At 38.3% G+C, this 27859-nt stretch overlaps 1 protein-coding gene across 1 annotated transcript; it reads right to left on the bottom strand.

Moving 5' to 3' along the window:
- Positions 1 to 36: 36 nt before the first annotated feature.
- On the bottom strand, positions 37 to 11289 carry LOC133035701 (uncharacterized). Its single transcript, XM_061111812.1, has 2 exons — positions 11163 to 11289; positions 37 to 443 (listed from the first exon to the last, which is right to left on the bottom strand). The coding sequence occupies exons 1-2, from the start codon at positions 11287 to 11289 to the stop codon at positions 37 to 39; spliced, it is 534 nt and encodes a 177-aa protein (XP_060967795.1).
- Between the last annotated feature and the right edge of the window lie 16570 nt (positions 11290 to 27859).

The raw sequence follows: 27859 nt of genomic DNA, 5'->3' as shown, positions 1-27859 counted from the left end.
ATGTGGTTGGCCCTATTTAGGCTCCACATCTCCTCCCTAAATGGCCTCTTCAAGCTTGATAAACTCATCTGCTCGGTCCAGAAACTCTGCCATAGACCCCACGCGGCCACATCTGTTAGTGTCCTTCCACAGTTCCCTGAGTACCTCGATGACCCCCAGTATGGCGGCCAGCCTCCCCTCTTCAATTAATCCTGCTACTTTCATAACGTTTGTCATGAACGAGCTTATGTAGGCTCTGAGGGGCCCTCCTGGTCTTTGTTTTACTTCAACCAGGTCTTCTAGATGTAATGGGAGTTGACGAGAAGAGGAGAACTGCGCATGGAATTCTGAGGAAAAAGCTTTCCATGAATTAAATCTCCCTGTTGGTAGCTTGAAGTACCACTGGTGTACGACTTTCGAAAGGGTAGCAGGGAATACCCTACACCGCACATCACCCCGTACACCTTCAGATCCATTTGCAGCTCAAAATATTTAAGATGTGTCAAGGGATCCTCTTTTCCAGTGTACATCTTCCAGGTCAACATCTTGAACTTTAGGGGTAGCTCAAGAACCTTGATCTCAGGGGTGAAAGGTGATACGCGTGCTCGGTCCAGCTCGAGAAAAGTGAGTTTTGGGCCAGTCAGGCCTTGAAACATATTTTTTAGTTCATCTAACTGTGCTTGCATAGATGGGTGAACCGGTTCAGCCTCTTAACCGACCTATGTCACGTCAGGATCTCTTAAAGTTGGGTCCTGGATGTGGATGCCTGGCTGAGTGGCTTTTTGAACGTATTTTTCATCCAGCCTCTTCTTCTGTTCAAATTATTCCTAAGATCATCGACTGCACCCAATCTATTGAACATTGATGCACCGGGTAGCCTCAGTTTTTGACTGATTTGGCCGGTGGGTTGGCCAGAACTGTCAATTTGGATGAAGTTATTAGGTATAACTCCACCTAAAGAATAGTCAGATAGGGTCTTGCCGTCTACCACTTGGCCCACAGGATGAACCTGTGACAAGGGATTGGACGACTTGTTGGATATTATTTTTACCAGGATCTAGATTTACTAACAAGTATGTTTCATTAACATCCTAATATGAATTCTAAAACAATGAAATAAACACATATAAAGTTTAAGAAACCTTACATTGGGTGCAGCGGAATATAATGACTCCTTCCGTTCAGATATCTAGCCCTTGATTCCTTTCTGTAGCAGAGCATTATCAATATCTGAACCTGGATCTCTTTCTCTCCTTCCTTTGATGCTGAATCTCCTTCTTGTTGGCTGATTTTCCACAGTCTTCCACACTATGATTGACATACCACTTGATGTGTGTGGGCACTCACTCATTCACTCAAGGAATTCGAAATTTAGAGAAGAAAAGAAGAGGGAACAGGTTCGGCCTATAAAGAAAAGATAGAGGCTCAGTTTTCATCTGACAGAAGTTCAAGTGTGAATGAAAGCCATCACTATCTATTTATAGGTAACCACCTAGGTTTAGGTTAGAATTATTTGGCATTAAAATAATGAAAAAATTAATGATAAAACCCATAAAGTATGGCCGGCCATGGGCTTGGATAATGGGCCTCACTTATGCAATTTTGCTATTTTATCATTCCTGCATCTGATTTTTCAAAAACGCCAATTTTCAAATTCAACCATTTAAATGCCAATTCTAATTATTTAATAACTAAAATTAATTATTAAATAATATTTTCATTTAATATATTTATTAATTATACATATAAAGTCTCTTAATTAATAAATAAAACTAGAATCTCTTTTCTTTACAATTTCGCCCTTGCTTAGTGAAAATTCATAAACTAGACATAGTCTTACTTTAGAATTATAATTGATTAATCAAAATCAATTAACTGAGTCTTACAAGCAGTATGGTCTCAACTAGTATGGGGACCATGGGCCTATATATCCGAGCTTCCAATAAGTAGATCAAGAATTTATATCTTAAATTCACAGAATTGCACTCTCAGTATATAGAACGCTCTATATGTTCCACGATATAGACACGTCATTAGTTATCCATTGTTATAACCCTAATGTGATCAATGATCCTCTATATTGATCATTTACACTGTAAAGGGATTAAATTACCGTAACACCCTACAATGTATTTTATCCTTAAAACCCTTAACCCTGTATAAATGATATTTCAGCTAAGTGAAATTAGATCTCCGCCATTTATTTTCGTTTGGTTAAGCTCGAAGGAAATCATCCCTTACTTTCTATTCGCCAGATAGAAGCTATAGATTCCATATTTATGTTAGTGCTCCCACTCAATTGCACTACCGTGTTCCCAAAATGTACGTATCACCTGACCCAAAAGTAGGCTTAACTAACAAATCAAAGAACACGAATAACACTCTTGAGATTGAACCTAATCATATCAGGATTAAGATCATTTGATCTAGGATCAACAGGTGATAATTTATTGAATAGATATTACGGTAAATTCTAATATATCTAATCAAAGTTCAATATCGGTCCCTTCCGATGTATACTCCATACATCCGACACTGGTAAACTTTGCCAATGTCCTGGAAATGACATAACACTTATCCAAGGTGTAAGAATACCTATCGCTGATTATACCATGTCAGTCTAAATCCATTGTTCTGACAAATCAGGGAATAAACTTTCGAACATATAATTAAGATTATATTCCACTGTGTTGACAACACTATAATCATTAACAAATTGATATGTTCTGGACTTAAATAGAATTCATACATTATGTACATATAATCATGAAATAAATCATGTGAACCATGCAACATTAAATGTTATTTCTGATCTATATTAATAAGTAAATCTGATTATATTGAAATGAGTTTTATTTAGGGGATAAAACCCAACAAACTCCCACTTGCACTAATATAAAACAAAATGTGCATTTCAAATAATCTCAACACCTTGATATACAAATCAAGTGTAGTAATAGTAAACTCCTCGTAATAGGATCTGAAAGGTTGAATTAAACACAACCTTTTCTCCACCATTACTCTTCCTTAATCACAAAATCATTGATAATGTGAAATTCCTCTCTATATGTCTACTCTTTTGGGATACTGGATTCTATTCCTTTGGCAACTACTTCTTGGTTATTCAGCAAGTAACCCTAGTAGTTAAGGCAGGTTGGAACGGTGCCACAGTTGTATAGAACTTTCCTTAGACTGAATAAGTACCTTTCCTGCAACTTTAACATTCAGTCCCTTTCAGGTAGACCTAGAGACTTCAAATAGGTTCTTACACTTCTCCAAAATAACTATTCCACCCCCAGAGTAATCACCATCTTATCAGCAGACTTTCTAACAAAAAGGCAAGTCTTAAAATTTGATGTGGTGTAGTCTAAGAGTTTTGAACACACCCTTATCGACTAACATATAGTTCCTCTTCTTAATCTTAAGATTTACTTGATTGTCTTCCAATGTTCTTCTCCTGGATTAATCTGATACCAACTCATTACTCCCACTCAACAGCAGGTGTCTGGTCTAAGGCATACAAAAGCATATCTAAGACCTCTCACTGTTGATTTAAGAAATTCTTTCATGGCTTTAACTTTTCTGGAATAGTTGAGACATTTCCTTAGATAAATAAAATCTATGCCTAGAAGTCGAGAAGCTTCTATAGATTGCCATTTGAAAGAAAATGCTTCAGCATCTTACTAAAGTAAGTTACTTGCATTAGAGTAAGTAATTACCATGTATACCACAAGCCATAGGTTTAGATAAACTCAAACCTATAATACTAGGAATAGGATGTTTTGTTAAGTCCATTGAATAGACTTATTAACGAAAGTTTCCTTTTATGTCCTTGTAATAAAAAAATTTAGGTTACTCCATGTGAATGGATTAAACCATAGTTCTCTTGGCTTTTCTTCTTAGTTTCTTATCTTGACAATCCATTACTTGTTTAAACTCACAATGGATTTTAATCACTAGTGTCTTCCAAGTCATAAGAAGGTGAGTTCCTAGAAATTCTCCCACTACGACAAGGTACCGTGAATTATGTCGAAGAAAACTAAATGGTATTGATCTCTTCGGTTGTGACAAGACAACAGAGGCAGTGGGATCATCATATGTCAAATAAGATGATAGAATACTTTTGGAATCAAGAAAAATATCTCCTATATTTTCTACTTTATTTTCAGACTTAGTCATTATCTTAGAAAAGTATTATTTGTTTAAACAAACACTTTCTTATCTATTGACTATGGGATGGTCCACCCCTAATCACTTAGAATAGCTAACAAACCATGGTTAACAGTTCTAGCTTTTCTTAAGATTTTGATTAGGTCATCCATGAATCTAGTAATGATTTACATTAAGTATACAACCATTGCATCATTCTAAAATTGTATTACCATAGAAGGACTTAGGCAACGACTAGTAACTAATCATCAATATGCAAATCAAAATTTCTGGGGAGGTAAGTTTGGATATAATTCAAAAATCAATTTAATGATCTTTGAACTGCGTATCTACTAACTATTTCTCCACCCTATCAGTTCGCAAGATCTTTAACCACTTACCTTAATAGTTTTCACCATTGCTAGAAATCCATGAAATTTTTCAAACATTTCAAATTTCTTTGCATAAGGTATAATCTAGAGTTTTCGTTTTAAGAATACAACGAACAACTCATATCCACCCCTAAATGTACATCCATCTGCGAATGAGATGAACTACTTTCAGTGGATATAGGCATATTAACTCTTTGTAGAGATTGATCTTGTCAAAACCACTATGAACAAGATATGAATGCCATAGATTAATAAAAATGTGGTTGTGTCTTTTTGATGACTTAGATTTAGTTACAACAAAGAGTTCTTAGAATATTGCAAGTGGATCCTAGTCACAGAATACTAAACTCATATTCCGTACAGTTTGAATCCATTGATAGAAAATGGTTATTAAACACCTGTGCAAGTGTAACTGTATTGTATCCTGGAATTAGAAATATATGAAAATTTCTGTTTGGAATCTAAAAAGACTTAAATTTATACCAAATATCATGAGTAATTCTTCCTTGGACTACCACTACTAATTTAACCTCTAAGTCAGATTTGCCCATACAAGTAGGAGATTTCTAAGATTGAGGATTTATATCATTTTGGAATAGAATTTTGGGATGATAATCATATGCGTCATTTAATTTCTGAAGAGAAAAAATAGAATTACACGAAATGATTTATAGACCATTGATACAATGATATGTTATTGAGCTAATTCGAAATGAATAAGCTACGAGGAATTAGGATAATTTCGTTGTTTAAATAAGAATCCAACGATGCTTTGATTAGCGAAAGACAAAGTAATCTTATTTATACAATCTTCTTGTTTCATATTGTAAAAATACTAGTCTAAGGTGTCATCAATTGATGAACAGCTAGATGTTGCATATACAATATTTATCTTTTGAGATCTAACACTATTATGTATGTCTAATAGTGAAAATCCATTAGGGATTTATCTCATTAGATAAACAAACCAAGTTAGACAAATAATGAAGATTCAAAATTAAACTACAATTTAATAACAGAAAATAACATGGTTCAATATACATTCATAAACAATTCAGAAATTATTAAACATATATAGCAAGTAGGAATGACAAGTGAAAATACTAAAACATACAATCCTAAATAATTTCCAAGGTCTTCAACAAACTGATATCAGTGTCCCGTTTAGGCGAGAGTCAAAGCTACCATCCATTGAATAGAGTTGTTAGCTCATCTAAAATGTTAAACATTCTAGCAACCTTTTATTCGATCAAGATTGGAATCCAGCGTTGTCCCGTTTAGGCGAGAGTCAAGGCTATTCTATCTTATGAGCTTCCACCATTGTTTCATATCTTGTAAGTCAAATACAGTCGCCACCATTAGGGTGATCCATACCATATAAAACACTTACAAAGCTACTTATCTTTCGAGATTAAACGATGCTAACTTGCTAATGAACGTTCCTCCATTAGGGAGGATTACTCACTAAAACAAAAGCAATGTAAAACCAACAATGGAGATCGAATGTCCTAATAATAAAGCTTATTATTTAAAGTGTATTTTCTTCTAATATTTATTTTAATCAATTTATTTTAAATATATATTTATTTAATTAAAATTTCCAATTTAGAATAAAAAATTCTAAATATAAGTTTTAATTTAATATTTATAAATTTTACTTAGATGGATATGAAAATAACATGAATTATTTCCATCTTAGTAATAATTTCCAATAAATATTTAGAAAAATATTCAATTTAACTTGTTACAAAATTAATTTAAATTAATTTACAACTCAAATTTAATTTTCTATAAATATACATTGCATTTCGAAAAATTGAAGTATTTAAGAATATTATTTTCGAAAAGAAAAAAAAGCTTTAAAATAAAATAAAAATAAATTCTGGAAAATTATTCTAATTTAATGTTGACCCAAAATTAATTAATAAAATTAATTTACAACAAAAAAATATAATTTTCCTATTTAATTAAATATATAAGAAAAATTTAAAATATTTAAGTATCATGATGAAAATCAACTTAAATATTAATTTTCTATTTAATTAAATACACTGGAAAAATACTTCAAGCAAAAATATATAATATCTATCTAGATTTTTGTTGACTAATTATTTCATTTTCTAATTAAATATATTTTACTTCATTTATTTTAATTAATCATTAAATGAAAAAATTATTGATTTAAGTTGGTCCAAAATTAAAATAAATAACTCACAACTTTAATCTATTTTTCAAATAAAATTTGAAATTTTTGCATTTAAGAAATGCAATTTCAAAATTGTGGAAAAGATTAATAAAATAAAATAAAATATATTTTGAAAATTATTCAAATTTAAGTTATATGAAATAAGATTTCAAACTCAAAATAATTTTCAATTTTAATTAATTAACATGAAAATAATTATATTTAAGTATCATGATGAAAATCAACTTAAATATTTAAATTTTCAATTTAATTAAATATATTAAATTCAAGAAATAAATAATTAAGTATAGAGAAGACTTAATTATTAATTCTAATTAATACTAGGAAAAATATACTTAACTTAGATTGTACCAAAATTAATTATTAAACAATTAATTTCACAATCTATGATGTTTTCCTAATTAAATATTAGAAAAAATAACTAGTTCTAGAAATAACTATCTAGAATAATTTCATTTACTAAGTGTTTTTCTAAAATTAACTTTAAAATATTAAATGAAAAATTAAATTTCATATATTTTAAAAGTTAATTATGTTGCTAATTCAATTTTAATTAGGTTAGACTAATATAATTAACCTAATACAATTATTTAAATAAGGCAAATGAGCCTTCACAATTGGGGTAGTTCATGTGAAGGGGAGTTGGGTTCAGTATGTCGTACCCACTTCTATGGCCCCCAACTCTCACACAAGGCCCAAAAGAGAGGAATTTAACCTTTAAATAAACAATTGTTATTCATTGAATAAGCCCAAATCTAATTGGGCCTAAATAAATTTACTTATGTCAAAATTTATTTTAGCAACCTAGTCCATTTACTTAGTAAAACTTAAATGGGCTTCCTATATGCATCTAAGCCCAATAGCAAACATATAGGCTCACACAGGTCAAAAGATTTGGATGGGCCCTATCATGTTACTAGGTTTACACAGATGAAAGAAATTGCAAAATTTACTTGTTACAAATTTTTTATAAGATCTATTGTTAATTAAACTATGATTAAAATCAGATCATTGGATATGTCAACAAGTTAATCATAGCAATTTAGATCAAATAAATAATAGGTTTGTAAAAAAAATTTTGAATACATAATAATATAATCAAACAATACAAAAAAATAACTTATCTGGAATACCTGGAAAGTAAGCTAAAATATCTCAATTTTAAAATTTAAAATAAATTTAAATTTTAAAATAAATATCTTAACTAGAATTCAAATTTAGGTTGTTAGAGAATATTTGAAAAAAAAATTCAAAATTCAACAAACTCCTAAATTTCTTAAATTCTAACAAAAAATCAAAAATATCTAACCAATTTTTCAAATATCAAGTTTATTCAAAATTTAAATTTATTTAAAATTTCTAATAAGATAATATAATATAATATAATATAATATAATATCTTGAATTTTAAATTTAGATATTTTATTATATTCTGAGTCTTATAATTTAATAAATTTAAATATTACATAAATAAACTAATTGAAAAATAAGATATTTTATATGGTTAGAATATTTAAATAAAAAATAATAAAATAATAAGTTAAAAAAATTTATGGTTTGAAACCCTAAAATATCTATTCAAACTAAACTAACCAATTTTTCAAATTTCATGTTATTTTTGCAAAAATATAATTTTAATAAAAAAATATCTAATAAGATAAAATGTTAAACCTAACATATTCCTAATCTTATAATTTTAATTAATAAAATATATTTTGAAAATAACAAATTTGGAAAAGATATGATATGGTTAGGAAATTTCGAATTTGAACAAGATTATTTTTAAAAGATAATATTTTAATATCAAAGTATGATCATTTAAAATTTAATTAAAAATAATATCTGATCTTATAATTATAATAAATAAAATAATCTAAAATTTCAAAAATAACCATAAGGCTCCTTTGTGAGAAATCAAATTTTCAAAATTCAAAGCCTACTAATATCAGAAACTAATTTTAATTAATTAAAAAATTAATAAAAATTAATTTATTTTGACAATTAGATTTTTAATTGAAAATTTAGATTCTACACAAAATTCTACAAAAATTTGGCTTTTGTTTCAATGAAAAACGATTTTTGAATCAAAAGTTATGACGAAAACAAGATTTGAGGCGCAGGGGTATGCAATGCATACCCCTACGCGCGCGGAAGGGGAGCTTGGCCGAGGAACGAGGCTGCGTGCAGCCACCAAGCCTGCTCGGACACGCATGTTGTCTGAAGCGTGTTTGTCCGAGCGAGCCCAAGAGCGTGCGCGCGGGTGTGTGCATTCAAATCGTGATATTTTCGTTCAACTTCAAAAAATCATAACTAATTCATAAAAAATCCAAATTAGGTTCTGTAAAAGCCTAAACTTATTAATATTTCGTCTAATTTCCAGAAAAATAATTCCAGATCGAAATAAGCACATAAACCACATGAAACAATCCAAATCAACATATAACATCGTTTTAATTCATATTTCATGAAAGTAAATCATTACCATGGCTCTGAGGCCAGTTGTTGGATATTATTTTTACCAGGATCTAGATTTACTAGAAGTATGTTTTATTAACATCCTAATATGAATTCTAAAACAATGAAATAAACACATATAAAGTTTAGGAAACCTTACATTGGGTGCGGGGGAATATAATGACTCCTTCCGTTAGAATATCTAGCCCTTGATTCCTTTCTGTAGCAGAGCATTATCAATATCTGAACCTGGATCTCTTTCTCTCCTTCCTTTGATGCTGAATCTCCTTCTTTTTGGTTGATTTTCTACAGTCTTACACACTATGATTGAGATACCACTTGATGTGTGTGGGCCCTCACTCATTCACTCAAGGAATTCCAAATTTAGAGAAGAAAAGAAGAGGGAAGAGGTTCGGCCTATAGAGAAAAGATAGAGGTTCAGTTTTCATATGACAGAAGTTCAAGTGTCAATGAGAGCCATCACTATCTATTTATAGGTAACCACCTAGGTTTAGGTTAGAATTATTTGGCATTAAAATAATGAAAAAATAAATGACAAAACCCATAAAGTGTGGCCAGCCATGGGCTTGGATAATGGGCCTCACTTATGCAATTTTGCTGTTTTATCATTCCTGCATCTGATTTTCTTAAAAACGCCAATTTTCAATATCAATCATTTAAATGCCAATTCTAATTATTTAATAACTAAAATTAATTATTAAATAATATTGTCATTTAATATATTTATTAATTGGACATATAAAGTCTCTTAATTAATAAATAAACCTAGAATCTCTTTCTTTACAATTTTGCCCTTGCTTAGTCAAAATTCATAAACTAGACATAGCCTAACTTTAGAATTATAATTGATTAATCAAAATCAATTAACTGAGTCTTACAAGCAGTATGGTCTCAACTAGTATGGGGACCATGGGTCTATATATCCGAGCTTCCAATAAGTAGATCAAGAATTTATATCTTAAATTCACTGACTAATTAATTCTTCGTTGAATCCACGCATAGAACTTAGAATTGCACTCTAAGTATATAGAACGCTCTATATGTTCGACGATATAAACACGTCATTAGTTATCCATTGTTAGAACCCTAATGTGATCAATGATCCTCTATATAGATGATTTGCACTGTAAAGGGATTAAATTACCTTAACACCCTACAATGTATTTTATCCTTAAAACACTTAACCCTGTATAAATGATATTTAAGCTAAGTGAAATGAGATCTCCACCATTTATTTTCGTTTGGTTAAGCTCGAAGGAAACCATCCTTTACTTTCTATTCGCCAGATAGAAGCTATAGATTCCATATTTATGTTAGCGCTCCCACTCAATCACACTACCGTGTTCCCAAAATGTACGTATCACCCTGACCCAAAAGTAGGCTTAACTAACAAATCAAAGAACACGAATAACAATCTTGAGATTGAATCTAATCATATCAAGATTAAGATCATTTGATCTAGGATCAACAGGTGATATTGTATTGAATAGATATTAAGGTAGATTCTAATATATCTAATCAAAGTTCAATATCGTTCCCTTCCGATGTATACTCCATACATCTGATGCTGGTAAACTTTGCCAATGTCCTGGAAAGGACATAACACTTAACCAAGGTGTAAGAATACCTATCGCTGATTATACCATGTCAGTCTAAATCCAGTGTCCTGACAAATCTGGGAATAAACTTTCGAACATATAATTAAGATTATATTCCACTATGTTGACAACACTATAATTATTAACAAATTGATATGTTCTGGACTTAAATAGAATTCATACATTATGTACATATAATCATGAAATAAATCATGTGAACCATGCAACATTAAATGTTATTTCTGATCTACATTAATAAGTTAATCTGATTATATTGAAATGAGTTTTATTTAGGGCATAAAACCCAACACGACTGACAATTATGAGTCTAGGCGGTATGCCCAAGAGTAATTTCTTCTGTACCTCCTAGTGGGATACTAGACGCAGCAGCTGGTTGCTGATTAATAGCTTGATAGGCTCTCTGTATCAGTACGGTAGCCTGCCTTGTTTGCTCATCGATTGCTGCTTGCTGAGCCTTCATTGTTTCCATCTCCCTATCCCTCCACTAAATGAACTGGCATCGTTGTTCATCAAATGAAAGGTTTATTGTAGCACAGAGATGCTCCTTATCATGGTGCATGGTGTTAGTGTGACCATGCATGAGTCCAAGGGCATCACGGAGATTTTGAATCTCTTTGTCATCCCCTACCGTCCTCTGAGCATTGGTTGTGGAGTGGATTCCAATGTTGGGAGTGCTTTGATCGGCTGCAAAAGTGGTAGTCCCAATCTCTTGTACATTCGGTGTGATCCCAGCTAGAGGGGAAGTTACACCTTGGCCGAGAGTTTGTGGCTTTGTAATAGGATACTCGGGATTAGTTCTTGGTGCGACCCTTGTATTCCCTGGGGTTTGCATAGTATGATCTATCACCAGTGGGTCACTTTGATCAACCAAGCCTCTGCGAGTTTGCACCACCATTTTGTGTCCCTGTTGAAACTTAAGACAAAGAACGAACATGGATTTTTTCTCACAATGAAATCACTAAAATTTTTACCTCGCTTTGAGCCAACGATAGTGAGCCAATTAATAAGCGATTAGAAATATAATAAAAACAGAGCAAAAATCAATAAGCAATAAAGAACACCATGTTTTAAAGAGGTTTGACTCCTTTAGTTTGGTAATAGCGTACTCCACTTAGATTTTATTTATTTGATAACAAAGAACACGATGTTTCCTCTGTCAAAGCTCTCACAATGAAATCTCCGAGTGTTTTCTCTTAGATCCCTCTTTAAAGCAATTTTTTCGATCCCTTTTACAGTGAAGGTAGATCACTTTTTATAGGGCTTAATGCATGACGGAAGGTTTCCCTTTTGCATACAATATCTATAATTGGTAAGAATATTTATTACATAATTTGAATACCTGAGATGAGGGACTGAGACAACCTGCCATATCCCTCTGATACAATCCCATGATTGTAGGAATTACCTTCATGCTTGGGCTTCACGATACTATTCTAAAGTAGTCAAGTCTTGGTACAGAGCTCGGAGAACTAACTTCATGCTTTGCTTGGATAGTCTGCCGTTTACTCTGCTCGGACAAGCAGACTATGTGCATGCAGATATGTTGCTTGAAGTCTGTTCGGAATATTTCTCTGCCCAAGTACAAGGAATGATGGACACGTATCACTCGTACATGCTGCCACTTCATAGTCAAAAAAATGGGATAACAAATGGTTACTTAAAGCATCTTAAGTTTGATCACCATATAATTGTTCAAGTTATGATTAAAAACGCAAATGAACAAACATATTATGTTCAAATAGAAAGATATGAGGCAACAAACGAAAAGAAATAAATAAAAAGTAAAGCTGACCATCCAACAATGCAAATCTGTCTTTACAAAATTATTTCCACAAGGGGCAAACCATTGTCTCGGCCAAAAAACCAATTTCCTAAATAATTAAAAGAAAAAATAGTTAAAAACCAAGCCTACATAGTAGGAGACTTGGACGGGTCTTTATCTTCTTCAGACTCAATTGCCTATTATTCTTCTTTTAAGGCTTTCTCGCAATAGGCTAAGACTTCTTCGACCCCCTCCCCCAAGAAACTTAAGTCCATCTCAGGATTTGCCATCCAAGCTCGGTAAATGGATTGTTGAGCAACATCATTGCACCGTTCTTTAGCATTGGCCTCAGCGCCCTCGAGCTTTATAGTGGCTGCATTAAGTTCTTGTTGGAGTGTATTACAAGACTTGGACTTGTCCTTTGCTTCTTTGTGGGCTTCCTCAGGTTCAGTCTTATGAGTCCTCTTCATCTCTTCAGCCTCCTTGGTCAGACAGAAAATCTGCTTTTGGTCATCGTTCATGTTATCCCAATTTTTGTACTCTGACGTGGCATCGCATAATGGTGACACGTGGAATCCACTTTGAGTATCTGCTAAGAGGGAACAGTACGAGCAGGATGCCTCGCTAGCATGCCCAGAGCTAAGCTTTCAGCAATCCACGTAGAACAACCAACACTTAGCGAATTCAGCTTCCGCATTGTGAGTCATCAACGAAATCCCTATAACTTGGGGATCAGATAATAGAGATATGGCATACCCAAGATCCCACGATCAGTGTATTCTGCATTTATCCCACGATCAATGTATTCCGCATATATCCAACGATCAATGTATACTGTAGGGATCGTGTAATCCTTCTTCTTATATCTATTGTAACGAGAGGGGAAACACTTCCTCTCCAAGTTGACAGCCCTATAAATAGTGATCCATGTTCACTGGGCAAAAGGTCGCAAACAGTTTAGTTGAGACTATACCCTAAAGATATTATCTAAGAATACATATTCAGAGATACTGTTGTAAGAGCTATAAGAAAATGAACCTTTCTCCTTGCTCTTAAGTCAATACAAGTAACGAGGATTAGGCTATTACGAAACGTCTCGGGGTTGAACCTCTATAAAATTCTTGTGTCTTTATATTGCTTTGTTATATATCGATTGCTATAAATCACTTATCTCTTACTAAATTAGACTAGTTGTCGTTGGCTAAAAGCGAGGTCAAAATTTCTGTGCTTTCATTGAGAGCAGAATCAAGAATTGCTCTTTATTCAAAATCTAACAACAAATACGATAGTGTAGACTCGTAGAGGCCTGACTGATCGAGCAAATTCACAGACGGTGGATCCTGCATTGCAGAACCCAGGAAACACAAGGGTTCCCCCAACTATTAATCCTGGACAGCAGGCAAACGTGGGTAATGGTGTAACAACTCCTTTAGATGAAATCGCACTTGGTGTGAAAGGGCCTGGGAATAACAGTTCTGTACCCAACTAGGGCATTCATAACACAACTGTTCCGCCAGGAACAAACACTCAAGACGAACTCCATACTGCGATAAATCTCTCGTTCGAAGAATAAAGGCGTATGTTTACCAAGTGGAGAGATAGAGAGATGGAGGCGTTAAGGCCTCATCATGGAGAGATTAAAAATTGTAGTCAGCAAGCTACCGTGCTGATACGAAAAGCCTACCAAACTGTAGGTCAGCAACCTCCGAATGTCATTCCCCTGGGTTAGACGGATGAAGATCCAGCGATGAATACTTCCCACACTACAAATGGTCAGCCGCCCAATCCCCAATCACGAGTTCCACTCGTGGGCCTAGCGGTAGGCGGGCAGACCTTGTCTAGTAATTCATCAGGAGAAGTCATACGTGATGGTTCCAACAAGATCAATGGTGCCATTCCACCTGTCAACCAAGCAAATCAATTGCTAAGGTAGCCAGGACCCATGAGCTAAGGAATGATCGGAAGAGAAGGAGGGGAGTAGACGACTAGAATGTCACGACGATCGTGCAGCCCAGAACCCGTACTCAAATTCCTGCTCATAAAGATGCTGACGTAATTCAAATTGACCAGAATGCCGAGCAGGTTAGCCCAGCCGTACAGGGACAGCTAGATCAACTGAAAAACATGTTTCACGGCATGGCTTGTAAAGCCCGCTTAGTTAATTTGGAAATTATCGGTTAATTATGATTATTTATGAAATTATTTATAGCTATTTAAATAATTTATTACTGTTATTTATGAAATTCAGAAATGCATGGTTATGTTATTCAGTAGTTTTCATATTTTGCATTTCCGGTGCCCGGTATTTTGGAACTCGGCGTTTGGCTCAGTAGAAATCACAACTTAGCATGTTATTAGTTTGGGACGGGTTTTAGACATTGGGAATGTCGGGAATGGCCGGGAATTTAGAATTTCCCAAAAATACCCCTTTAGTATGATTTATGTGATTTTATGGTGGAGGGGCAAAATGGTCTTTTTGCCCCATTAGTGTTTTGTCTTTTAGTGACTTTTTATTTGAAAATTAAATGTTTATTTTTAGTATTATTTGGCTGAAATAAGGTTGATGTAATGGGGGCTTAATTCACTTTATCAAAAATCTCTAAGTTTAAAAAATTAGAAATTTTGGAAAAGCTTTTTCTCTCTTTTCTCTCTCTCTTTTTCGGCTGAAAGCTTGGGGTTCAAGGGCTGGATTTTTCTTCAATTTTCAAGCTAGTTTCATCCAATCTAAGTGTTCTTCAAATCTTTGGTAAAGTTTCTAACCTTTTCTTGTTGTAATTTCTTGAAAAAAATGATGAAAATGGTGATGCATGCATGATGTTTTGGTGTTGTTGCTGCTGGTTATTGTTGTTGTTGTTTCTGTGATTAAAGTGTTGAATTCAGTAGGTTTAATGAGATTGAATTGCATGCTAGAGTTCTTGTTCTAGTTGGTTAGATTTTTATGTGAAAAAGTTATGAATTTTTGAATGAAATGGTTCAATTTGTTGTTGTGAAGTTGCTGGGTGTTCTTAGTTGTTTTCAGAGGCTTAGATAAGCTTGATTAAGTAGAATTAAGCTAGTGGAATGCATGATTAGGTGGTTTTGCTCAAGTTTGAGTTTAGAACTCAAAGCTTGAGCTTCAATGGCATTTTTCGTGTTTGAGGTTTCTGGGTTGTTTTTATGCCTTGGATATGTTCTAGGGAAGGTGTGGAACAGGTCTGGAAAGTTTGAAGTGATTTGGGGTTGATTTGAGCAAGTTATGAAAATTTGATGTTGCTGCCTGCGAGGAACCGGAATTCCGGTTGTGCATCCGGAATTCCGGATGAGGGTCCTGAATTTCCCAGAACCGGAATTCCGGTTGGGCAACCGGTCTACCGGTTGGGGAATTTTCAGAACCCGTGTTTTTCCTCGTTTTTATGTTTTAAGGGGTATTGCCATGCTTTTTATCGATAGGGAAACTTTTAGTTCCTAGTTTAAGTCCCCGGGAAGTGATTTAGCGTGTCACTTATAGCGTTGTGATTTTTATGGTTTAGGAGCCAGTAATCCGCCACTCAGCTACAGTTCCAGTCAGGTTGACCGGCACACCTGAATTCGGAATCCAGGTAAGATTAGTATAACAGTATGCATATGTAGATTACATGTTTAGCGTGCATGTAGGAAGCCTACTAGATTACATTAGTTATGTATATAGGCTTCGAACCATCCAACCCTGTCACGTCGGTACAGGCTGGAGTATGACCAGCAGCCGGAGTATGACCGGTTCGACCGATCAGGCTGACATTTGGTTGGTGGTTCCGTGCTATTGACCTATCCCGTCGGTACAGGCTGGAGTATGACCAGCAGCCGGAGTATGACCGGTTCGACCGATCAGGAGGATACTTGTCAATAGTACCGTCCCTATGAACGTTCAAAACTCAGTACCTTGTTGGACATGGCAGTAGTGGCTCAGTACCATGTTGGACATGGCAGTAGCGGGACTCAGTATCGTGTTGGACACGGCAGTTAGAATTATGTATGAGTATTCTTATGCTTTTCTTACTGAGTCTGTCGACTCACAGTTTACGTTTATGTGTAGGTAAAGGCAAGGCTTTAGCTGATGGACCGTGAGCGAGCTTATGAGATTGTACAAGTCGGGGCGGTTAGGCCTGGAGCGTACGATCCTCGGGACAGCAAGGCTGATTTTTGTAGCTGGTCGTTAGACGACCTTTATTTTATGTAACAGTTAAACAGTTAAAACTTTTTGTAAATAATTTTATAATCGGGATCCCGAGTCTTTTGTAATATTATTTTATAAGTTTAATTAAAAAGCAAATTTTAATTAATCACGTTTTTCCATAAACCTCGTTGATTAGCAACGAGCTGCAGAGTATGTTTGAAAATCACGTAATACGCCTAAGTTAGTTAGGGTGTTACAATTTGGTATCATAGCCGCCAGGTTGTCTTCCGAAGATCGTCACGACATGTACAATCATCATCAGCAGTTAGCTCGTTTCACGGTTCAGTAAGCCTTTTGTTGCTTTAGTAGTTTATTTTATTCAGTTATGAAAAAGAAAAGCCTGTTAGGAAGCATGTTAGTAGCCTGATAGTAGAATAGGCGCATGTTTCACTTTTAATTTCCAAATTGAGCGGCATTAGTAAGCTCTCCTTGAATACGACCTGATATGCCAACTCTTGGTTTCGCAGGCGGTTCTAATCAGATGGACGCCAGGCGGACTACCAGGAGTCAGGGCAACTCCGTAGGGTCGAACCAAGGACAGGGAGCTCAGTTTCCCCCACCTGCTAGGGGCCGAGGTAGAGGTCCCCGAGGCAGGGCTCGTGGTCGGGGTGATGAGAACCCACCACAGGCTGCCCAGGCTCCCCCAGCCGATCAGGGAGCTCAAAACTGGGAGTCGCGGTTTGCGGAAATGCAAGCCCGGATCGAAGAACAAGACCTCGAGATTCAGAGGTTGAGACAGCAGGGTGCTCCTGCAGTTCCAGTGCCCGTAGTTTCAGTGGCACCTGCCCCTACTGCCCAGGCCGAGATAGTGGTGGCGGCCCATAGATTGGAACCTCTGTATGAGCGGTTCCGGAAGCAAGCACCTCCGGTTTTCCTGGGAGGTCCGGACGTAGTGAAAGCCGAGCAATGGCTGACGGTGATCACCAAGATTCTGAATTTCATGGGTGTCACCGACAACGATAGAGTGGTGTGCGCCACATTTCAGTTCCAGGAGGACGCCCTGGTATGGTGGGACATGGTGTCTCAGATCCATGACGTCACCACCATGACCTGGGAAAGGTTCCAGGAACTCTTCAACGCAAAGTATTACAATGAGGCGGTCAGAAGCGCCAAGAGGAAAGAATTCGCTCACCTGACCCAGCGGGAGAACATGAGCGTCAATGAGTATACTACTCAGTTTGATCGGTTGGCGAGGTTAGCCTCGGGAATTGTGCCGACCGACTTCAGAAAGAAGGAGAAGTATCTGGACGGGTTGAATCCCAAGATCAGGCATGACCTGATGATCACCACCGATGACAGCACCACCTATGCTCAGATGGTGGAGAAAGCACTGCGAGCTGAGGGCGTTGTAGGGTGTATGTCAGAATCAGCCAGTACTCCGGTGAGTGGCGGAGCTCCTACCCCTCCTGCATCAGGCTATAGCAGGGGGAGTAGTGGTTCGCCCATTGATCAGAGGAAGAGAGCACCCACTGCTTCCGGTGGCTCGAGTCAGAACCAGAGGTTCCGGGGGAACCAGAACAGAGGGAGTCGTCCTGGTGGTACTGAGACCCGATTCTCCTATCCCGAGTGCCCTAGCTGCAAGAGGCACCATCGGGGCGAGTGCAAAGGTCAGGGATGCTTTCATTGTTGCATGCCCGGACACTTCAAGAGGGACTGTCCCCAGCTCCGACCAGAGGCACCGCGAGCTCCAGCGATACCCACTCCAGCCAGGGTGTTCGCTATCACGCAGGCTCATGCAGATGCCAGCCCATCAGTTGTCACAGGTCAGCTTTTTATTAACAACTCGCTATATTCAGTGCTGTTTGATTCTGGGGCTACACATTCTTATGTGGCGGCTAGAGTATTTAGTAAATTGGGTAGACCGTATGATAGTTATGAATCAGGGTTTGGAACCCTGTTACCTGGCGGAGAATTGGTTATCTCCAATATGTGGATTAGGTCTATGCCGATCAGGATAGATGGTAGAGAGTTAAGCGCTGATCTGATAGAGATGAGTTTAGTCGAATTCGATATTATTTTAGGATGGATTTCCTATCTAAATATTCGGCGAGCATTGATTGTAAAAGGAAGATGGTGGTCTTCCAACCGGAAAGTGAAGAACCGTTTGTATTTGTGGGTTCAGTTCAGGGATCTCGGATCCCGGTGATCTCGGCTATGTCAGCGAGAGAATTGTTGCACGACGGTTGCTTAGGGTTTCTGGCCGTGGTGGTGGACACCACTCGGCCAGATACCATTCGGCCAGAGGACATCAGGGTGGTTCGGGAATTTTTGGATGTTTTTCCCGAAGAACTTCCAGGGTTACCACCTCAGCGGGAGATTGATTTCGTGATAGACTTGGCACGAGGAGCGGAACCGGTGTCCAAAGCCCCATATAGAATGGCTCCAGCTGAACTTAAGGAATTAAAGATTCAGCTCCAAGGGTTGCTTGACATAGGGTTCATTCGGCCCAGTGTGTCACCCTGGGGAGCCCCGGTTTTATTCGTCAAGAAGAAAGATGGATCTATGAGGATGTGCATCGACTACAGGGAGTTGAACAAGCTAACGGTGAAGAATAAATATCCATTACCTAGGATCAATGACTTGTTCGATCAGCTTCAGGGGAAGACGGTCTTTTCTAAGATTGATCTCCGTTCGGGTTATCATCAGTTGAGAATCCGAGAGGAGGACATTCTGAAGACGGCTTTCCGCACTAGGTATGGACACTACGAGTTTCTGTTTATGTCATTCGGACTAACCAATGCTCCCGCATTCATGGATCGATGAATAGAGTATTCAAGGATTTCCTCGATATCTGTGTGATTGTGTTTATCGACGACATCCTCGTGTACTCTCAATCAGAAGAGGAGCATGAGTTACATCTTCAGATGGTACTGCAACGGCTTCGGGAACATAAGCTTTATGCCAAGTTCAAGAAATGTGAGTTCTGGCTATCTCAGGTGTCCTTCCTAGGGCACATTGTGAGCAAAGATGGGATCAAGGTGGACCCCGGGAAGATTGAATCCGTCAGGGATTGGCCAAGACTGAAGACAGTGACAGAGATCAGAAGCTTCTTGGGTTTAGCTGGGTACTACCGTAGGTTCGTCGAAGGGTTCTCCAAAATTTCAATGCCCCTAACCGAGCTTACAAAGAAGAATCAGCGGTTTATCTGGTCAGATAAATGCGAAGCTAGTTTTCAGGAGCTGAAACAGAGGTTGATTACCGCTCCAGTGCTAGCTTTGCCTTCGGACAAGGAGAAGTTCGTAGTATATTGCGACGCATCCAAACAGGGTTTGGGGTGTGTATTGATGCAGGCCGATCGGGTCATCGCTTATGCCTCCCGTCAGTTAAAGGATTATGAACAGCGATACCCGACTCATGATCTAGAGTTGGCCGCAATGGTTTTTGCACTGAAGATTTGGCGGCATTACCTTTACGGGGAGAAGTGTGAGATCTATACCGACCATAAAAGTCTCAAGTATTTCTTTACTCAGAAGGATTTGAATATGAGACAAAGGCGTTGGTTGGAATTAGTGAAGGATTATGATTGTGAGATCCTCTATCATCCCGGAAAAGCCAATGTAGTGGCCGATGCCCTGAGCAGAAAGGGTCCCGGGCAAGTAGCTAGTATGGTTCAGATCTCACCTCAGCTAGCAGAGGATATGGTTAGATCCAGCATTGAGTTTGTGGTAGGTCAGCTTCACAACTTGACGCTGCAATCTGATCTGTTGGAAAGAATAAAAGTCGCTTAGAAGACAGATCCGGGGTTAGTGAAAATCCGAGACGAGGTGTTGGCTGGTCAAGCCAAGGACTTTTCAGTGTCAGACAGTGGGATGCTTTTGTATAAAGCCAGGGTTTGTGTTCTGAACAGTGTGGAACTTAGAAATGAGATCTTTGAGGAGGCTCATTCTACCCCGTATTCTCTGCATCCCGGCACCACTAAGATGTACCAAGATTTGAAACCGTACTTCTGGTGGAGCGGTATGAAGAAGAATTTGGTAGAATTCGTATCGAGATGCCTCACTTGTCAGCAGATTAAGGCTGAACGTCAGAGACCAGCAGGGTTGTTGCAGCCTCTAGCCCTACCAGAATGGAAATGGGAGGATATTACGATGGATTTTTTGGTCGGGTTACCTAGGACCACGGGTTTATTTGATTCCCTCTGGGTAGTGGTGGATCGATTTACGAAATCTGCTCATTTTCTGCCGGTTAGAACAACGTTCACAGTGGATCAGTTGGCAGAGTTATATGTCAGAGAGATAGTGAGACTTCACGGGGTACCGAAGTCTATAGTTTCGGACAGGGATCCGAAGTTCACCTCCAAATTTTTGCAAAGTTTGCAACGGGCAATGGGTACAAAGCTGAAATTTAGTACAGCATTCCATCCTCAGACTGATGGTCAGTCCGAAAGGACAATTCAGATATTGGAGGACATGTTGAGAGCCTGTGTTATGGACTTTGAAAGCTCATGGAATAAATATCTACCGTTGATAGAATTTGCGTACAACAACAGTTATCAGAGTACCATAGGGATGGGTCCCTATGAACTGTTGTACGGTAGGAAGTGTAGATCCCCTATCCACTGGGATGAGACAGGGGAAAGGAAATACCTAGGTCCAGAGTCAGTGCAGCGGACCAATGAGGCAATAGAGAAGATAAAAGCTAGAATGCTTGCCTCACAGAGCAGACAGAAGAGTTACGCAGATCCGAAATGCAGAGATGTTGAGTTCCAAGTAGGGGAACATGTGTTTTTACGGGTATCTCCGATGAAGGGGATTAAACGTTTCGGGAAAAGAGGCAAGTTATGCCCTAAATTTACAGGACCTTTCGAGATTCTCGAGAAGATAGGTCAAGTGGCATATCGGTTAGCATTGCCTTCAGCCTTATCAGCAGTTCACAACGTATTCCATGTCTCGATGTTGAGAAAATACGTTTCAGACCCCTCTCATATACTCAGTTATGAGAGTCTTCAGCTTCAGCCAGACATGACTTATGAGGAACAGCCAGTGCAGATCCTGGATAAAAAGGATAAAGTCCTTCGGAATAAGACCATAGCATTGGTCAAGGTTCTCTGGAGAAACAGCAAGGTGGAGGAAGCCACCTGGGAGCTAGAGTCAGATATGAGAGCTCAATATCCAGAGTTATTCAGGTTAGATTTCGGGGACGAAATCCTTTTAAGGGGGGGAATAGTTGTAAAGCCCGCTTAGTTAATTTGGAAATTATCGGTTAATTATGATTATTTATGAAATTATTTATAGCTATTTAAATAATTTATTACTGTTATTTATGAAATTCAGAAATGCATGGTTATGTTATTCAGTAGTTTTCATATTTTGCATTTCCGGTGCCCGGTATTTTGGAACTCGGCGTTTGGCTCAGTAGAAATCACAACTTAGCATGTTATTAGTTTGGGACGGGTTTTAGACATTGGAAATGTCGGGAATGGCCGGGAATTTAGAATTTCCCAAAAATACCCCTTTAGTATGATTTATGTGATTTTATGGTGGAGGGGCAAAATGGTCTTTTCGCCCCATTAGTGTTTTGTCTTTTAGTGACTTTTTATTTGAAAATTAAATGTTTATTTTTAGTATTATTTGGCTGAAATAAGGTTTATGTAATGGGGGCTTAATTCACTTTATCAAAAATCTCTAAGTTTAAAAAATTAGAAATTTTGGAAAAGCTTTTTCTCTCTTTTCTCTCTCTCTTTTTCGGCTGAAAGCTTGGGGTTCAAGGGCTGGATTTTTCTTCAATTTTCAAGCTAGTTTCATCCAATCTAAGTGTTCTTCAAATCTTTGGTAAAGTTTCTAACCTTTTCTTGTTGTAATTTCTTGAAAAAAATGATGAAAATGGTGATGCGTGCATGATGTTTTGGTGTTGTTGCTGCTGGTTATTGTTGTTGTTGTTTCTGTGATTAAAGTGTTGAATTCAGTAGGTTTAATGAGATTGAATTGCATGCTAGAGTTCTTGTTCTAGTTGGTTAGATTTTTATGTGAAAAAGTTATGAATTTTTGAATGAAATGGTTCAATTTGTTGCTGTGAAGTTGCTGGGTGTTCTTAGTTGTTTTCAGAGGCTTAGATAAGCTTGATTAAGTAGAATTAAGCTAGTGGAATGCATGATTAGGTGGTTTTGCTCAAGTTTGAGTTTAGAACTCAAAGCTTGAGCTCCAATGGCATTTTTCGTGTTTGAGGTTTCTGGGTTGTTTTGATGCCTTGGATATGTTCTAGGGAAGGTGTGGAACAGGTCTGGAAAGTTTGAAGTGATTTGGGGTTGATTTGAGCAAGTTATGAAAATTTGATGTTGCTGCCTGCTAGGAACCGGAATTCCGGTTGTGCATCCGAATTCGGATGAGGGTCCTGAATTTCCCGAACCGGAATTCGGTTGGGCAACCGTGTACGGTTGGGGAATTTTCGTAACCCGTGTTTTTCCTCGTTTTTATGTTTTAAGGGGTATTGCCATGCTTTTTATCGATAGGGAAACTTTTAGTTCCTAGTTTAAGTCCCCGAAGTGATTTAGCGTGTCACTTATAGCGTTGTGATTTTTATGGTTTAGGAGCCGATGTCCGCCACTCGGCTACGGTTCCGGTCAGTTGACCAAGACACACGAATTCGGAATCCGTGTAAGATTAGTATAACGGTATGCATATGTAGATTACATGTTTAGCGTGCATGTAGGAAGCCCGCTAGATTACATTAGTTATGTATATAGGCTTCGAACCATCCAACCCCGTCACGTCTGGGTACAGACGGAGTATGACCGACGGCGGAGTATGACCGGCTCGACCGATCAGTGACATTTGGTTGGTGGTTCCGTGCTATTGACCTATCCCGTCGGTACAGCCGGAGTATGACCAAGAATGGAGTATGACCGGCTCGACCGATCGTGAGGATACTTGTCAATAGTACCGTCCCTAGGAACGTCAAAACTCAGTACCATGTTGGACATGGCAGTAGTGGCTCAGTACCATGTTGGACATGGCAGTAGCGGGACTCAGTATCGTGTTGGACACGGCAGTTAGAATTATGTATGAGTATTCTTATGCTTTTCTTACTGAGTCTGTCGACTCACAGTTTACGTTTATGTGTAGGTAAAGGCAAGGCTTTAGCTGATGGACCGTGAGCGAGCTTATGAGATTGTACATGTCGGGGCGGTTAGGCCTGGAGCGTACGATCCTCGGGACAGCAAGGCTGATTTTTGTAGCTGGTTGTTAGACGACCTTTATTTTATGTAACAGTTAAACAGTTAAAACTTTTTGTAAATAATTTTATAATCGGGATCCCGAGTCTTTTGTAATATTGTTTTATAAGTTTAATTAAAAAGCAAAATTTTAATTAATCACGTTTTTCCATAAACCTCGTTGATTAGCAACGAGCTACACAGTATGTTTGAAAATCACGTAATACGCCTAAGTTAGTTAGGGTGTTACATGGCTGGACAAAGAAACAATCATCTTGAGCTGGATCGAGCACGAGAAACTCCTTTCTCACCTGAGATCAATCTCCTGGCGTTGCCCCACAAGTTTGAAATGCCAACATGGAAGATGTAAACAGGGAGAGAAGATCTCCTTTCCCATCTCAAGTACTTCAAAATGAAAATGGATTTGCAAGGGGTACACGGAGATGTATGTTGCAGAATTTTCCCTACTACGCTGTCGGAAGCCGCTCAGCAATGGTATTTCAAGTTGGCTCCTGGAAAGTTTAGTTCATGGAAAACCTTCTCTTCAAAATTCCATGCACAATTCTCCTCCTCACGCCAACTTCCATTGCATCTAGGAGACTTGGTCGAAGTTAAGCAACGACCAGGCGAGCCTCTCCGGGCATATATCAGCATATTCAGGACGGAGGCTTGCAAAGTTTCACGGGTAACTGAAGATGGAAAGTTAGCCGCGATACTGGGGGGCATTGAAGTCCTCTGTGAACTTTGAAAGGATATAAGGAAGAACACGCTGATAGACTCAATGAGTGATTTTCTTCATCGTGTCGAAGGCTTAATCAAGCTCGAAGAAGCTATTCAACGAGCGGAAGGTGAGGAAAAGCCTGGCAAGTCAAAGGCTCCTTCTACTGGAACATCCGTCCAACTTCTCCATTACCGAAATAATTCAAGCTCAAGTGGTAAATGTTCCAACAACAATCACAAGCAATGGAATGGGAAGAAAGGAAAGTTCACTGGCAAATTCGAACAAGCTCCCCGGGAGAATCATACCAAATACACTACATTCACTATCTTAACTGAAGATATTGAAAGTGTTTACATGGCAACTCAGTCTTTGGCCCCATATAAGAAGCCCGGGCCAATGAAGAAAGATGTCAACAAGAGGGACATGACAAAGTTTTGTCAGTTCCACGTAGACTACGGCCACGACTCTAATGAATCCACACCTGCAGAATTATGTTAAGACCGATCAGGGTCAGAGGAACGACAATAACAAAGATTTACTACCTCCACCGGTAGATGGGCATCTGCAAGTTATTTTTGGAGGCCCGCACATTGCTGGAGATTCGGGCAAAGCTCGAAGAGGTATGCCCGAACAGCATAGAACGAGCAAGAAGAAGTTCTCCTAGCCGTGGAAGAAAGGAAGCCCAAAGTTCCACGAGCAGGAGAGCCGACCATAACCTTCAACGATGAAGATGCTGTCAAAATTAAATTTCCACACAACGACCCGCTGATCGTGGAAGTCTAGATAGCCAATAAAATTGTGGCCAGAACCATGATCAATAATGGAGCCTCTTCCAATATCTTGTTCAAAACTGCTTATGAAAAGATGGGACTCCAACTCAAGGATCTAACCCCATGTCTCCAGCCTTTCTATGGTTTCTCCAGTCAAGGCGTTGCACCTCTAGGACAAATTCGCCTACCCCTCACTGTTGGACAAGCTCCGACGAGCATAACTGTCATGGCACAGTTCTTGATATTGGATGTTCCTTCAACTTTTAATGTAATGCTAGGCCGGCTGGCCTTGTATGACTTAAAGGCTGTCACATCAATATTTCACTCATGCCTAAAGTTTCCAACAAAGAATGGGGTAGGGTGCCTAAGAGGAAACCAGCAGTCTGCTCGGGAATGTTACAACCTTGCAGTGGCCAAGGCTAAGAAGGAAATATCCTCCAGCTAGAGCATAGACAAGGGAAAAAACATTTCCAAGTAGGGAACGTCCCAAGACGGGGATGAAGATGTGGATCCTCGACTTCGGGACCCAAGCAGCAATGTTGGACTTGTGGAAGAATTAGAAGAGATTGAAATCAATCCAGATATCCCGACTAGAAAGCTAAAGATCAGAAAAGGTTTATTGCTCGAAGTAAAATCAGAATTGATAAAATTTATGAGAGCAAACCTAGATGTTTTTGCTTGGTCACATGCGGATATGGTTGGAAGTTGAAAAGCTACGCAACAACAACTTTATAATTGAAGCTTTCTACCAGGCTTGGGTCGTGAATCCCGTATTAGTACCCAAATCGAACAAGAAACGGTGAGTCAGTATTGATTTCATAGACCTCAACAAAGCATGCCCTAAAGACTATTTTCCACTACCAAGGATCAATCAGCTCGTAGATGCAACAGCAGGGCATGAAATATTAAGCTTCATGGACGCTTACTCAGGCTACAATCAAATCAAAATGCATCTACCAGACCAAGAACATACAGGTTTTCGAACAGCTATGGGTCTACATTACTACAAAGTAATGTCGTTTAGTCTGAAAAATACTGGTGCTACATACCAAAGATTGGTAAACAAAATGTTTAAAGACCAGATCGGGCAAAATATGGAAGTGTACGTGGATGATATTCTTGTCAAATCCAGAAAGGCTGGGGGGCACATAGACGACCTGGACGAATACTTCAAAGTCCTCAGAAAGTACAATAAGAAACTAAATCCCTTAAAGTGTTCCTTTGAAGTCAGCTCGGGCAAGTTTCTAGGCTTCATCGTCAATGCCCGAGGAATTGAAGCTAATCTAGAGAAGAGTCAAGCCCTCCTGGATATGAACTCGCCAACAAAAACCAAAGAAGTGCAAAGATTGACTGGTCGGATAGCCGCGCTCAATAAATTTGTTTCAAAATCAATAGATAAGTGTGTCCCATTCTTTAATATCCTGCGAGGAAACAAGCAGTTCGAGTGGACGGAGGAGTGTGAAAAGCTTTCCAAGAGCTAAAAGCACAACTTGCAAAACCTCCCGTACTCTCAAAACCTGTGGAAGGAGAAGAACCTGGAATATACTTAGCTGTCACGGAACATGCTGTAAGTGCCGTGCTAATCAGAGAAGAGAACAACGTACAACACCCAGTCTATTACATCATTAAAAGACTCATTGAGGCTGAGGGCCGATACCCGTTGATACAAAAACTCGCTTACTGCCTTATTCTAGCAACAAGAAAGTTAAGGCCTTATTTTCAAGCTCATCCTGCTCGGGTATACACTGACCAGCCATTACGCCAAATATTGCAAAAGCCAGATGCTTCTGGACGGCTACTTAAGTGGGCGGTAGAGTTGGGCCAATATAAAATTACTTTCCGACCCCGAACAACAATCAAAGCCCAAGCCTTATCAAACTTTGTGGTAGAATGCACATGCAAGAAAGAAAGCATACCAGAATGCAACCCCAAGCCGGTACAAACACATCAGCCAAGTAACAATGAAGATAAGCCGACCTGGAAACTACATGTAGATGGGTTAGCTACAGATGAGCTATCTGGTGTAGGGATTGCACTTGTCACGCCTTGGGGGCAACACCTGCATGCTGCAGTCAAGTTTGGATTCAAAGCATCTAACAATGAAGCCGAGTATGAAGCTCTAATTGCTGGGCTAAAGCTAGCCCGGGAGATGAAGGCCGAACCCATTGAGATCTGCAGCGATTCACAGCTGGTGGTAAATCATGTATATGGAGAATACGAGGCTTGGGAGAAAAGATGATAGCATATCTGACCAAAATACATGATTTGCTTGCACAATTCAAAAGCTACGGTCTCAGACAAATTCCAAGAGAAGAAAATACAACTGGAGACGCGTTAGCCCGATTGGCAAGCAGCAATGTAAGTGACAGGGCAAGCATGGTTCCTATCCAGTTCCTCGAAGAGCCTAGCATCACTAGCACGAAAGAAATCGAAATGATTGATAG

Source organism: Cannabis sativa, chromosome 1 (assembly GCF_029168945.1).
Source record: "Cannabis sativa cultivar Pink pepper isolate KNU-18-1 chromosome 1, ASM2916894v1, whole genome shotgun sequence".
Taxonomy (NCBI): Eukaryota; Viridiplantae; Streptophyta; class Magnoliopsida; order Rosales; family Cannabaceae; genus Cannabis; species Cannabis sativa.
This window is presented reverse-complemented; position numbering and strand designations above follow the sequence as displayed.